Source organism: Crocodylus siamensis, chromosome 4 (genome assembly GCF_052110815.1).
Source record: "Crocodylus siamensis isolate JL-2025a chromosome 4, ASM5211081v1, whole genome shotgun sequence".
NCBI classification, from domain to species: Eukaryota; Metazoa; Chordata; order Crocodylia; family Crocodylidae; genus Crocodylus; species Crocodylus siamensis.
Genome location: NC_143398.1, coordinates 214772934 through 214786860, shown reverse-complemented (window position 1 = coordinate 214786860; position 13927 = coordinate 214772934). Strand labels below are relative to the sequence as shown.

At 47.3% G+C, this 13927-nt stretch overlaps 1 protein-coding gene across 8 annotated transcripts in view; it reads left to right on the top strand.

The window, feature by feature from the left end:
• PKP4 (plakophilin 4) overlaps window positions 1-13927 on the top strand; it is a 275173-nt gene that overhangs the window by 84777 nt on the left and 176469 nt on the right. For 6 of the 8 annotated variants that reach the window (XM_090045672.1, XM_090045670.1, XM_090045673.1 and 3 more), the window contains one exon: window positions 6820-6953. In XM_090045672.1, the coding sequence (XP_089901798.1) occupies window positions 6825-6953 (129 nt within the window). In that variant the 5' untranslated portion in view covers window positions 6820-6824. Of the gene's footprint in view, window positions 1-6818; window positions 6954-13927 lie in introns of those variants that run through there. The other 2 variants (XM_090045675.1, XM_090045674.1) reach the window with 1 other exon arrangement.

Sequence of the window (13927 nt, the reverse complement as noted above, 5' to 3'; positions counted from 1 at the left end):
CTGCATGGGTAACTGAAGCAATGAGCCAGATTGGTTTTTTTCTATCTACTGAACTACTTCAGCCAATTGGTAGACTCATAGTGCTGCATTCAGATTGCTTAAGAGTAGCAAAAACAGCTGGTGATAGAAAAGAAATAATGTGAAGAGCTCTTATCAGTATCTTAAATTTACTTTACAAACCTCGTGCTAACAGTTCTGCAAGCAGACAGCAGTTGCCAGAGGGAGGGCATGTGCCCACCCCTGAGATTGGCCCTTGCCAGCTGGGGAAGGGGGGGGGGCAACAGCCAGTGCTCCCCTGAGATTGTGGGGGTGCTGAGAGAAGCGCTTCTGGGTTTGCTGCTGGCACTTCTGCTACTGGCAGGGATCAGCTGCTGTCCGCCCCCCAGTTGGCGATCAGGAGGCACCAGTTGCCCAAGGAAGCCTTTAGAGCAGTGTTCAGCAACTCCCAGCCTGTGTGCCAGAGCATGGCATGTGAAGCTATTTTGCTTGGCACACCACAGCTAGGAGGTTGGGGGGGGGACCCATTCCCCCCCTCCCTTCTTCTCCTGCCACCCTAATCCCCGCTCTCCTCTCCATCTGTCCTGGCTCCTGCTGCAGGTGCTGCTCTGCATTGAGCTCCAGGTGCCCTCCCCTTCCCTACCCCCTCACCACCCCATGGCACGAGTTTGCACATAGCAGTAGTGGAGAGGCAGGAGCCCTGCCACAGCCGTGCAGCTTGGTGCAGCAGCAGTGCTAGTGTAGCAGGTGCCCCTGCAGAGGCTGTGTGCTGGGAGTGGTGCAGAGGGAGCAGCAGCAATGGTGGCAGCAGTGCTTAGGCACCAGAGGCTTTGCCCTTGCCCCTGCGCTGTGCTACCCTGATAGCTACCTATGCCCTGCTGCCTGCCGTGATCACCTACCACCCTGTAAGGAGCCTCCTGCCTCCGCTCCTACCCTTCTGTCACCCAGTGCCCACCCTGCTTTCATTGAGTGGGGAGAAAGGAGGAGAAGAAGAAATGTTGCTGCTTCATGCACCAATGGGGAGGGAGGAAGGAGCGGGGGGGGGAGGTGCGCACGCATGTGGGGAGGGGCAGGCAGGAGGTGGAGTCCTCTCAGGCTCTAGCCCCATACAGCCCCCACCCCTAGGGGTAAGGAATGTGGGTGTGCACCCCACTCCTAGCTGCCCCAATCTGACACTCACATTCACACGCACAAAGTGCTGGATGTTGCACGCACACTCGTGTACATAGCCCAGTGGGACTGAGAAGCATAGACGCTGCTGCACTTGCCTTCTCCTGCTGTTTGGTGGCCACACCCCATCTGCCTGGCCCCTGAGAAGTGAGGTAGCTGCTTCCCCATCATGTCGTACTCCAGGTTTTGGTCCCACTCCCTTCTGCCTTCCTAGCTCCCCTGCAATTTCCTCCGCCCCTCCCCACCCAAGCTCCAGTACAGAGGAATGGAAGAAGCCTTGAAGGTTTTTTTGGCAAGACAGACCTGGGAGCAATAGCATTGTGGAGCAAAGGGCAAGAAGAAACTATTTGGATCTCTCTGGAACGGGACTGAGTGAGTGATTCCTCGCCCCAGCTCATTGCTGGCAGTGGCTGCATGTGTACCTCTGGGCAGATGGTAGGGAAGGGGCAAGGGCTGCAGCTGTGCTGCTACAAAGAAAATTAGGCCCCTTGTGGCTCTGCCACCCTCTGCCCCTAGCATACCAAAATCTTTCAAGTCAGGGTTGCAGGGTTTTTTGGTACTTGGCCCCAAAACATTACTGACCCCTGCTCTAAAACACATTAGAGCTTCTGATGGCTTCACTACAGTAGCTTTGTTGGCAGAGCGCATAATACATGCTAAGGAGGTACCAGCTGTTAGAGGGGCTGCAGCAGCATGGCAGAAACGCTAGGTAGACATGTATACATGTCTTTCAGGTGCCCATCAAGTGGTCTGATGCTTAGAGAGCTGATGTTACTCTGCCAAGAGAGTTACATACATAGTTTTACCAATAGCACTCATGTAGCATAAGTCAGGCCTAGATTCCCTTTTGAGTAGACTTTCTGCTACAGTATAACCTCATAAAGCCAGATACAAAAAATCTGGAATTAGCAAAAATCCATCACTTCCCCTTAGTGTTCAGGGACAGGGCGCCACTTCTCAAGACGTGGAGGGGGAAGCTTGCGTGCAGTGGTAGCCACCGCCATTCACTACCCCATGCTGCTGCTCCAGATGCAGCAGCTGCTCCGGGACTGGCTGCCACTACCCACCTCCCCCACTCTGCGACCAGCTGCTGCACCAGTTTAAAAATTCAGCATTTTCAAATTTCCGAGCATGCCGGATTTATGAAGTTATACCGTAACAGAGACAGTAAAATAATACTTTTTACCTAAACTAAGAAGCTTTCTTTGGGGAACTGACACGAGCTCTATAAATAACAGAGGACATTGAGCAAGTAGTTTGTTTATGGCATGACTATGGGACAGCAGATCGCAGACAGCATCCAAGGTGTTTCCCTGTTTTAGTAAGGCCTGTCTTCTTTATTGGTCGCTAGTTGGCTTCTGCTTAGCCATTTTTATAAGCTATGGAGATTAAACTTAATACTTAAACAATTGTTGGGTTCATTTCACTAGAAATGAAGATTCGGAGCACAGCAGGTTGAATTGCGCTAATACTTTATGTGCAATATAGTTTGGAAAGGATGATCTGTGATACTGTATGCTTGTTGCAGAAGCCCGTGTCTTGCTTTTTTCCCCTGATTATACTGAGTCAACTTGCACTTATTTCCTTGCTAAAGTTTGCAGATTCTGATATGACACTTCTTTGACATTACTGCAGTATTACATGTGCTTGTTGAAGGGGAAGGAATTGCTTGCCGATCTTTTCTTGAGGGTTTTGTCTGACGCTCAAGACTTGCCTTAGCTACAGTAGAAGTAGTACGAAACCAGGACTTGGTTTTATTGGTAAATGTAATCTGGAAATCCTGATTTCAAAGGTGGAATGGAGAGCAGTGGCAGAAATGTAGTAAGTCCGCTCACTTCACTCTTCAGCTGTGAAACTCCATTGTAATTTATGTATTTTATTTTTTATTTCGCTATTTCAATCCTGTTGCCCTTTCTAGGGGAGGGAGAGCTGGCAGTGTGCATGCGTGTGTGTGTGTGTACATGTGCTTGTGCACATTTATATGACTTTTTTTAAAGCATTTGTCTTGCATAAGTAAAAAAAAAAAAAATTTGCAATTTCATTTATTCCTTTCTACTCCTGTCCCTGATCTATACAACTACTGCTGTTAAGAATTATGCAACTAGCCCCATTTTCTGACTCTGCCACATTCCTTTTGCAGTCTTGAATTCTCTTAAGCCTTCTGAATTAAATTTCAGCTCTGTGTCCCTTCCCAAAATGCCCTGGACAGCATAATGCCTGTGTCTATCTTATCTCTTCTCTTTGCTGTATCCCTTGCCCATTTGTGCATTCTTTTTTCTTTTCTTTTCTTTTTTTTTTTGGTACTCTGGCAAAGCAAAAATGGTGTGTCATGGTATTGTTTTTAACTGTCGTATGGGTGCATGGGGTACTATTTCTTTAAAGTTTGGGTTGTGACATTTTTGTGTGCCTCCCTAGCACCAGGCTTACTTCAGTTTTGAACCCTGCTCAGAATAATCACCAACTCTGGTTTGATGTACTTGTCTAACCCACCCCTCTTTCTTAGGATTTAACATGGCAGACCCTCCTGTTCTTCTCTTCGAACACCAAACCTTTTTGCTGAACTCTCCCCTTAGTTCTTTAACAGTAACACCATGTTGAATGAATGAATGATGCAGTAATAGGGAATCCTCTGAGCTCACTGGCATGTCTGCACTGACTCTGGCTAGTGCCACCACTTTCCAGAGCCCTGGGACTGAATGTCAAACATTGATATAGACCACTTAATAAAGTACTTTGACCTAAAAGGATGCATTAGGAAAGGGAAATGTTCAGTCTCAGTTTTTCACTCCTGCCCCACTGTGCATAGATTATTACTGACAAATATTCGGTGGTGTTAACTCTCCACTTCTAACACGCATCTTGTTGAGACAAATGATTACATGAGATTGCTGGGCTTCATATTTCTGGTTTTCTAAATGATGTTTTGATTCTCATAGTCATAGACCTAGGGATCTTTGTTCAAAAGATTCAAAAACCAGAAGATATATAGAAAAGCCTAACTTTTTGTCTTGTAAATCACGATTCTTTATTTAAAAACTTATGTATTTGGGGGGTTAGCTCTTCTTTTATATATAATTTTATGGTGATATACTGTTGAAGAGGTATCTCTGTTGCTTTCTCGTGTTTAAAGATGTGGATGTTGAATTCCACTAGCAGTATTCTAGTGGAATGGATTCTGGAGGACTGTGTTGTATTCTGAGAGAAGCCACAGAGTGTACACACATTCACTCTCCCGGGACTGGCTTAACCATGGTAGTTCCCCAGCTGTTTTTCTCTTGGACTGGCCATTTTTACTCTGGGAGGAAAAGCCTGAACATTTGTACACTTTTGGTTTGCTGGGAGAACCTGAATGTCTGTTCAAGGCCTTTGAGGTCTTTAGTAACCCAGTTAAAATTACCAGCTCACAAGAGCTCTTTAGATACGTGTGATATCTTTTATTAGAGCAACTCAATAGTTGGAAAATTGTTCTTTGCAGTTGTTATCACAGGAGATCACTTCAACTAAATTACTTTTCTAAACAAAATACATTTTTGGGACTTCTACAATAAATTCGCACTTCTTGTGAGCCTCTTCTATTGCTTATGCTTATGCCTGCCTTAAACATTCCTATATAGAGACACTTTTGTTTTGAAATGTTAAATATAGAATCAGCATATAATTGAGATGCGAGAGAGAGAGGATGGGTGGGATTAAAACAAACTGGAAATTCAGTCCTTTTCTGTTCCTGGCACTGCTGCTTATTTGTTCTGGAATCTAAGTTTTGCTCTAGATAAAGGGGTTTCAGCACTTTTTTTTTCCTTCCTGAGAGCCCCCAGCTAGCATGCTATAAAACCTCCATGGCCCACCTATGCCATCTGTGCCTTCCATCCTCTCCACCTGCCCAGCACAATGAGCAGCCTCTGCGGGTGAGCAGAGTGGGTGGAAGTTGGCCAAGAGCCAGAGCTGGATTTCCATGCGTTGGGCAGAAGCTGCCAGGCTGAAGCTATACCTCCACCCTCTCCCTGCCACCCAGAACAGCACAGCAGGGGCAGGAGTGGGAGGAGGAGGAGCTGCTGGAGTTGAGGTGAAGCTGCTCACTGGCTGGGCCCAGCATGGCTGTTCTGCTCCTCTCACCTCCAGCTTGCCACGCTGTGCAGCGCTGCTCCAGGCAGGTGGAAACTTCAGCCCTTCTTCACAGCACATGGATTCTCTGGCTTCAGCTCCTGGATGCCTGCCACCTTCTCTGCCCACCTGCTGCCTGGCCAGCCAACAGCCCAAGTTGCCAGGCTGGGCTGTCATGGAGTTGCAGCTGGCTGGGAAGGGCCGTGCCAGCTTAGGTACAGGAAGCTGGGAGCAATTTGGCTGCGCAGCTCCCACAGCCCCAGCGTGAGCTGCAGCCCACTGGGAAGGGCCTGGCCCCTCTGTGTCTGCTCTCGGCAGCGTCTGCAGGCCAGCTCGTCTCAGCCCCCCAGCCCCGGCCAGATGGCAAGGCCATGTGGGCCAGCTCTAGCCAGGCTCCCCTCCAACATGAGCAGGGGAGAAATCCAAGCAGACCTCAGCTGGGGTCCCAGTGCCCATGAGGGGAGATGGGGGGAGTTTAATCCCCTACTTTGTTCCCCTTTGCCTGAGGCGCTGCCCTGGCAGGTGTCTGGCCTTGGGGACAAGCCTGGCCAGGGCTGCTTCCCCCTTCCCCCTCCAGGCACACCCCTGCTGGGGTCCCTACAGGCCAGGGTGGAGGCTTAACCCCTCCCCAATCATACTTCGCCCCGGGGGGGGGGGAACCTGGCCACATCCCCAGGTCAGCTTCCCTCCAGCCTTGCCGCTGCTATGAGGAGAAACGGAGGGCTGCTCTAGCACCCCCTGGCTTCTAGCCAGAGTCACTACAGTCATGTGCCTGCATTTCTGGAATCAAAAGTGAATGTCTATTCACTTGCAAAACGGTTCAGTCTACACAGGTTAAACTAACTTGCAAAGATTGAATCAGTTCAGGCTTGGGCTTTCTGAATGTCTGTCCCTAGACTTTAATAAGTTTGGGAAACACTGATTTAGACTCTCCAGCCTTAGACATCACAAGCCTTTGAATTCTTGAATGCTAATCTGAGGTCTGTCAGCCTCTCTTGCTGTGTACAAACCTAGAGCAGTTCAACTAACTACTACGCTTTCTTATTCTGCAAAAATTGTGATAGTGCTGACAGAGCTAATTATTTGTCAATAATAACTAGAGTACTTCGTAGTATTTTGTACCTGTAAAACTCTCTCATTTCATGATACTTTATTGTTATTCCTTATCGAAAAGTGCAAGTCTGATAAATTTCTAATGTGCCTCCACTTGTTTGATGTTGACTTCTGATGTTCAGCATTTATGTAATTAAAAAAGTGCTTGCATTTTGCTCCCTGGTATCCTAAAGTGTCATTTTCTAAGCATTTATTTTTAAGATGACTTTTACACTTGTCTCTTCTAATTGGTTTCTTCCTGACCTTAAGGCCTTAAACATCATTCTAGTTTAAAATAGCCAAAGAAGCAAAATCTTTATAGTAGCATGTACAGATATCAGAATATAACCTTTGCAAGGTTTTTTTGTTTTGTTTTAATATTAAACTTCTGATAAGTCTTGTGCTTATTTAAACTCATCTCCTGAAAATACTAACTGGTATGTTGTTTTTTGGTTGCAGGCAATATGCCAGCTCCTGAGCAGACCCCTTTGGTGGAGGAGGGGCTCCAGCAGACCACCCAGGAAATTTCATCAGGCCCAGGAATGGAATCAGAGACCACTGCCACAACCATTCTGGCTTCTGTAAAAGAACAGGTATTAATTTTCTTATGTAGCAGGTCAGAAGTATGGTATGTTTTTCAGAATTATATAGGCATCACTCATCTGAAGTCAAAATGGTCAAGGAAACAGACTTTCTAAAGGGTAATTCCTTCCCTTAATGGTGGTCCTTGAAATGACTGAAGTGTAAGCATCAACAAGACATGTTGGACTCTGGATGTGCAGCCTATATGCGCATTTATATGCAAGAAAGAGAAACACTGTTAAAGCAGTCTTTCTATGGTATGAATGCTCTGAAATCTAGTTGTAAAACAGACTTGAAATGTGGGTTTTATGCAAAAAAAGTGGTTTTACTCGTATATATTTTGTGTATCAGATGTGCAGGAGTGTTTCAGAAATCTTTTGTGTATCAGATGTGCAGATAAAACTTTTTGTGGATGTTTCTTGTGAATGCTGCAATGTGTTAAATTGATTTTGTAAGAAAATGGCTTGAATCTCCCTGAGCTAGATTTACTTTGAAATTCATAGTTCAGATAGATATGCAAAATATGAATACCTGTTCATCTTTACGCTGTCTCATATTTATCATCACATGTTGCTCTAATTAGGCTGATGCTTTATAAAAAAAAAAAAAAAAATCAAGATTTCCCACATACTGAAAATCAAGTTCAGCATAAATTTATATTAGCATTTGAAGAAAGTATTTTTTTTTAGTTCTGCTTATCTGTTTGATTTAACAAAAATAAAGAGAAAGAACTGGTTATAGAAACTGATGTCTGGAAGACACATCTATCATGGATTTATACATACAAAATATAATGCAGAATGTTCCATTTCAAGAGAAGTAGACATTTAATAACTCCTTAAATTTAAAAAATAGCACTTGGTTGGTTCAAGATTACAAACCTTGGAACCCAAATAATTGTATTAGTTGTCATAGATCACTCTGTGTTAATATTCAGTACTTTGCCCCTGGAAAGGTAGGGCAAGATGGAAAAAAAAAAAAAAAAAAAAAAAAAAAAAATCAATAAGGCCACTTACTGTAACACAGCCTTCTGGAACAGTACCTCACAAACCATTTAGGAATCGTAGTGTCTGAGTAATTTTATCTGATTTTTTTCTTATGTCATATTTAATTAGTGATCTGTGTGAGGGAGTGGGGCCTAGGAGCGGCCGTGAACTCCCTAGCGCCCCCTACCATCACGTTAGGGTGGACTAGGCACCCTCGAATCCTCGCCCGCCACGACTTTGCTGTTTAATAGGTTAAATGGGAGGCTGCCTTTGTTCCCCTAGTGAACGGTATGTGTGTTCTTGCCCCTACTCCAAATGGGGCGCCTCTGTGCGCCCCTCCCTTAAGGGGTATGCGTGCCTCCAAACCTCCCCTTTAGCACGCCCCAAGCCTTGCAGCTGTTCCGTGGGACGTTGTACAGTCCCCTGCCCCTCAGGTGCTCTCCCCCTGGCACCCTGGGCTCGTCACCCGCCTGGCGCCCCCTGGGCCGGGCTCCTACCCACCGGCCTGTTACCGGCACCCCTGGGCCTGGCTCGTCGCCGCCGCCCTAGCTCCTACCAGCACCCCTGGGCCTGGCTCGTCGCCGCCGCCCTAGCTCCTACTATTCACTCCAATGTCCTGCTACTGGTAAATACTGAATTGGGCTCAGGCGGCTGGAGCCTTACCTGGCCTCCCCAACCCTACTGGGTCTTTGCCAAGAATCCCGGGTTGGGCTCAGGCGGCCGGAGCCTTACCTGGCCTCCCCGACCCTACTGGGTCTTTATCAATCAGAGCCTGCCCTACTCCGGGGGCGCTTCTCACGCCCGCCGCCTCACTCTGGGGCCTGTGCTGCGCCTCTCGCAGCTGGGGCTACAACCCCCACTCAGTGAGCACCCTCCTGGCACTCCTTATGCTGTGCCCGCTGTGGCACTGTGCCCCTGCTGGGCACCGGGAATCCCCAAGCTCCTGGGGAGCTCCCGTGAGGCCTCTTCTCTCCCCTACAGCCTCACCCGGTCCTCCGGAGTAACTGTAACACAACGCAAGCCACCTGGCTTCAACATAAAACACAGAGCCTCCTGCTCATAACGTAAACACTGAGCCCCCCAGCAGGGCCTCCAACCCTACCTTTCGTCAAGGGGCTCTCATCCCCGGCGTCATCGCAGCCAGTCAGCACCACAAGGCTGCCACTACCAATTCAGGCTGCTCAGCTCAGCCGCAGAGCTCCTGTTCCTGCAGCTGCCAGAAGGGAACTGTTAGTCAGGCTCCGGCCTGGGCTGTTTATAAAGGCCCGGCCCTGCCCCCTTCTGGCCACCTGACCCGCCTGGTTGCCCTGGCAACCGGCACCTGAGCTGCCCGGTTGATTGGCAGCTCGGTTCCTTTTAGTTCCATGGCACAGGACACCTTGGTGTTCCTGTGACAATCTGGACAATTATTTTATTTCTCCAGTTGTTTGAATCTTCTCCTTGATGCACCTTCCATTTATATATATTTTAATTGGGAGACAGACATGAGGCGCATGTTCCCACCAATGATTACTTTAAGACTTTTTACCTAGTGTGACTGATTTTATATTATGTTATGGCCAGTTTTAAGTGGGAAAGGAAGCAAAGACAAATTATAAAAGTTTGTGAAGTAATGTAAACTGATTACGAGGACTCTTTAAAGCCCACTGGCATTTTTTTTATGAGGCTGGGTCCTTTAAATCAAAATTTGTTTTTTCCTTTCACCCCAACACAGGAAGAAGACCTCATACCCTCTGCATTCAAAATACATACGTTTTTAATCTGAATAGAAGAAAATTTCATGACTTGCAAATATATTACAATGAAATCAATGTAAATGATACGTTTTTGTTGAGCACTATGAATAATTAGACCTGCGGGCAATTTACAGAGGAGGCAGCATTACTCCCATTTTGGTATGCATCATTGGTGATAGTGTATCTTCTACCTCTACTGTTTCAGATCTAGTTCCTGTTAGTAAAGTTCTTGAGTGGTCTGTGTTTTTTACTGATAGCTAGTTGGAAGCTGTTTCAAAGCTGTAGAAAGCTAATAGTCCTGTCAAGGTTGGATTAGTGAAAGTAGTGTAGGTAAAGTATACTAAACTTGGTATTACACAGTTTCATTATCTATCTGATGGAGACAACTACTGCATTTGCTGAATAAGGTTATCTGTTCAAGTGGCAGCCTTACCTGTGTTCTGAATTAAATTGTTTTCTTTCCTTGCCCTCCCCCACCCTCGTTGCATCATGCAGACATTTTTACTTGCTCCAAAATAAGTTGTCAAGGATTGCAAACACGCTTTTTTCAGTTAACTGGAACCACTAGTGCCTCTTAAAACTCTGTGGACACATCCACACAAGTGCGCATGAGCCTCTCGCAGCATCTCAAAGCCCTTTGATACTCTGCAAGAGGCATGTGCAGGAATGAAAAAACCTTCCCTGGACTGCAGATGTGCAGCACGGGGGCCAAATTAGACCCTTGGATATCCAGGGGTCAAAAAAAAATGCGAGGGGGGGAAAAAAGTGGGACAGGGAACAATCATGGACCATGCCCTGAGGCAACTGGAGGCTCAGTCCCCCACAGAAACACTCTGGTAGCCAGCCAGAGCATCTCTATGGCTGGCCCTTGCTCTGGTGCTGAAGCACGCTGCCTGCGCATGCAGGGCAGGCAGCATGCCAGCTACTGGGAGCTGGACCCAGGTTCTTGCCGGTACGTACGCATGGTTGGAGGAGGGGGGAGGGAACCATGGGGCCTGCTGGCTCTGCCCACCCCACCATCTCCCCCCAATCACTGCCATGCCCGTTCCCCCATCTCCTGTCTGCCCTCTGATCTCCCTTGATAGCTGCCCTGCCCCGCCCCAGCATCTTGGCAATTAAAAAAAACCTGCACTCACTGGCAGTAGCAGCTGTCATCAGGGTCCCTGGGGCCATGTGGCAGAGCACACACCCCCGCCCCCCCCGGCATCATGGGGCCTAGGTGACAGTCGCAGCAGCCCCAGTGGCCCAACAGTGCATGGAGCTGCGCAGCGCAACCCTTGCCACACATGCACAATGGGGAAATGGCAGTGTGGGTGCCAGGGGGCCGGGGCCAGGCCCTGCTGCCCCATGCTGTGTGTGGTGCGCTGTTACGAGGCCCCAGTGACCCCCACAGCAGCTGTTACTGCCAGTGAGTGTGGGGTTTTTTTGAGTCCCGGACTGCTGGGGCCAGGCAGGGGTGCATCGGGGCAGGACTGGGTGAGGGGGGCGATCGGGGAGTCCCGCTGCAACCCACTGGCCCATGCTGCATGGGGGGGCTCTGCCACAAGGCCCCAGAGCCCCTACAGCCCTTGCTACTACTGGTGAGTGTGAGGTTTTTTTTTTAAGTGCCGGGGGTTGGAACTGGGGGTGCAAGTGGGAGATGGAGCTGGGTGGGAAAGCCATTGTGGGGGCTGCAGGACTCAATGGGGGAATGGGGCCAGGCAGGGCAGCAATCCGGGGAGGGGCTGAAGGAGTAAGCAGAGGGCGGAATGTGGGCCCTGCAAGGGGGAACCTGCGGGGGCCATGTAGGCCCTGCTGGGGGGGCTGTGGCCCCTGCTGGGGGGGCTGTGGCCCCTGTTGAGCGGGCAGTCCATGAGCTATGCAGGAGGGCTACACCCTGTGGGGGAGCAGGAGACCCACCCCTACTGAGCAGCCCCCCCACTACACAGTCCCTCCACAATCCACCCACACCTACCCACACACCCCATGTCTCCTTACATCCCTCCCACAGCCACCTACATCCCCTCAGCACACACCTTGCATGCCCAGCTGCCAGACAGGATGAGACCTGCTGGCAGAGCTGTGACTGCAGGGGCAGCTGTCCCCACATCCTCGTTAGTGAGGGGGTCAGGGGGAGCTCTAACTGCTCTATGGTAAGAAAACCAAAGGCAAACAGCAAAACATACGTATTTAGAATTCATTTTATGATGATGATAGTGACACTGGTAGGCTTCCAAATAGCTTTAACACTGTAGATACATCTATAAAACATTGCCCAAATGATTGCTGTCTCTCTGTCTCTCACTCTCTCTCTTTCTCACTCTATATGCTGGTCTTTTAATTGTGGGGGAACATGGATTTCAGGGTATTTTACAGAGTGACCTTGGGATTTTTTCATCAGGGATTTTTCAGTTTTCAAACAGTGAACACCAGAACTCCTACTAGGGAGGCAAGTGGCAGGACCCAGGCAGAGGAGCCTGCTCAGAGCTGGCACCTTGGACCCAGCTGGAGGTGGCTGACCTCCTGGCCAGTTGGAGCCAGGAGGACATGCTGTGACAGTTCAAAGCAGGCCACCACACTGGGAACATCTTTTGGGCGATAGCTGTCCAGATGGCTCTGCGGGGGGCAGACATGGCAGTGATGCCACACAAAGGCCAACTTTGCAGCCACAGCCCGCTGGCCCCTGGCCCAGGGGCAGATGTCTCTATTGGCTGTGCAGTCCCCATCCAGGTCTGGCATGTTTGCAGCAGCTCACAGCCAGGCAGCAGCCCCCACTGCCAGATTGCTGAAATGGGTAGAGGGTGCAGGGAACTCTCAGGGCTGCTTCAGAAGTCCACCTGGCAAAAGGGGTAGTGTCCCAGATACCAATTGGCTGTGCCCCACAAGCTCCTGAGAGTGAGTAGCCCTGAGCTATTTGATAGGATGCTTTTGGCTTTTTTGTAATAAGAGCACACTGTTGACTCGCCATCAGTTTATGGTCCACTGTAACCAGCTTCTCTGCAGTACTGCAGCCTGTCCAGTCCTTCCCCACTCTGTATTTGTTTGTGTTATTATTCTGCCCAAGTACAGGACTTTTGTACTTGTTCTAGTTGAATTTCATCTGATTGATTGCAGGCTTTGTGTGTCAAAAACTGATTTTTAACAGTGTAGTCATCAGGAAACTTCCATAATTAAATGCCCATAATTAAAATGCATATTAATTTTTATTATATTTTTTTATATGCATATTCCAGAAATCATGCTTGGTTGGTAGTACACAGCACCGATGATAGACGCTGTTTTTTCCTGTTAATTGTGGGCCAATTAAGTTTCAGTGTGAGTGGCACTCCATTCAGAAGTTTTCCTTAAACCTTGAAAGATGCAACAGTGTTTCTGTGATGTACTTAGTATCACTTGACAGTTTTCCTTGTTGAAGGGTGATTTTTTTCTAGTTGTGTAGTTTATGCATGTTTGCAGCATGCTTGGAGTTAGCTGAAGTAAAGCAGGTAGATTTTAGAGCACTTGAAATTAATCATCTTTTGAACGAAAAGTAACAGTTCAAAAGCAGCTATAGCAGAGTTATCTCTGTGTTACAGTCCACATTTATCTGTACTTTTTTAAAAGTTAAAGCAAAGCTGTTGATTGGGTGTGATTTATTTTCAAGCCTAACAAAGTGTTTAATCCAACTTTCAGAATGCATTCAGTTTTGAGTTATGGCTATAGTAACAAAGTATTTATGCTCATTGAAGATGTTGGTGTTAAACTTACTGCTTCAAGTATAAAAATATTGTAATCTATTTGTAATAAAATAATTATTTTATTTATTTTACATTTAAGTTCTCTGTGGATTAATACCCTGTACTCATTATGTTGTAGGGTTGTTTATTTGACTGGTCAAAAAATACTTAATATATTTGACTGGTCAATTCACCAAGCATTAATTTATCAGGACAGTGAAGAAAAAGACCTTAATCTTGAGTAGGTAGAATACCTGTGTTAATTACAAAAAAAAAAAGTTAATTGCTGTTATGAAACAAATTACAGTTGAAAAAAATGTTATGAGGTTTTTATAACTATCAGTGTTAGATGAGTGTAAATGTGGATGATAGTCAAAACTACAGTTCTTTTCCTTGGCTTTTATTCCAAAACCCCAGGGTCAGCAGTTAATTCTGTTACAAAATTTAAAAAATGAAACTAAGACATACCGACTGTAAAAGACAAAAGTCAGTTTCTAAAAGGTAGTTAAGTTAAGCTGGCAGCAGGCAAACTCTTCAACCATTTTGCTATTTCCATTTTTCAAGTCGC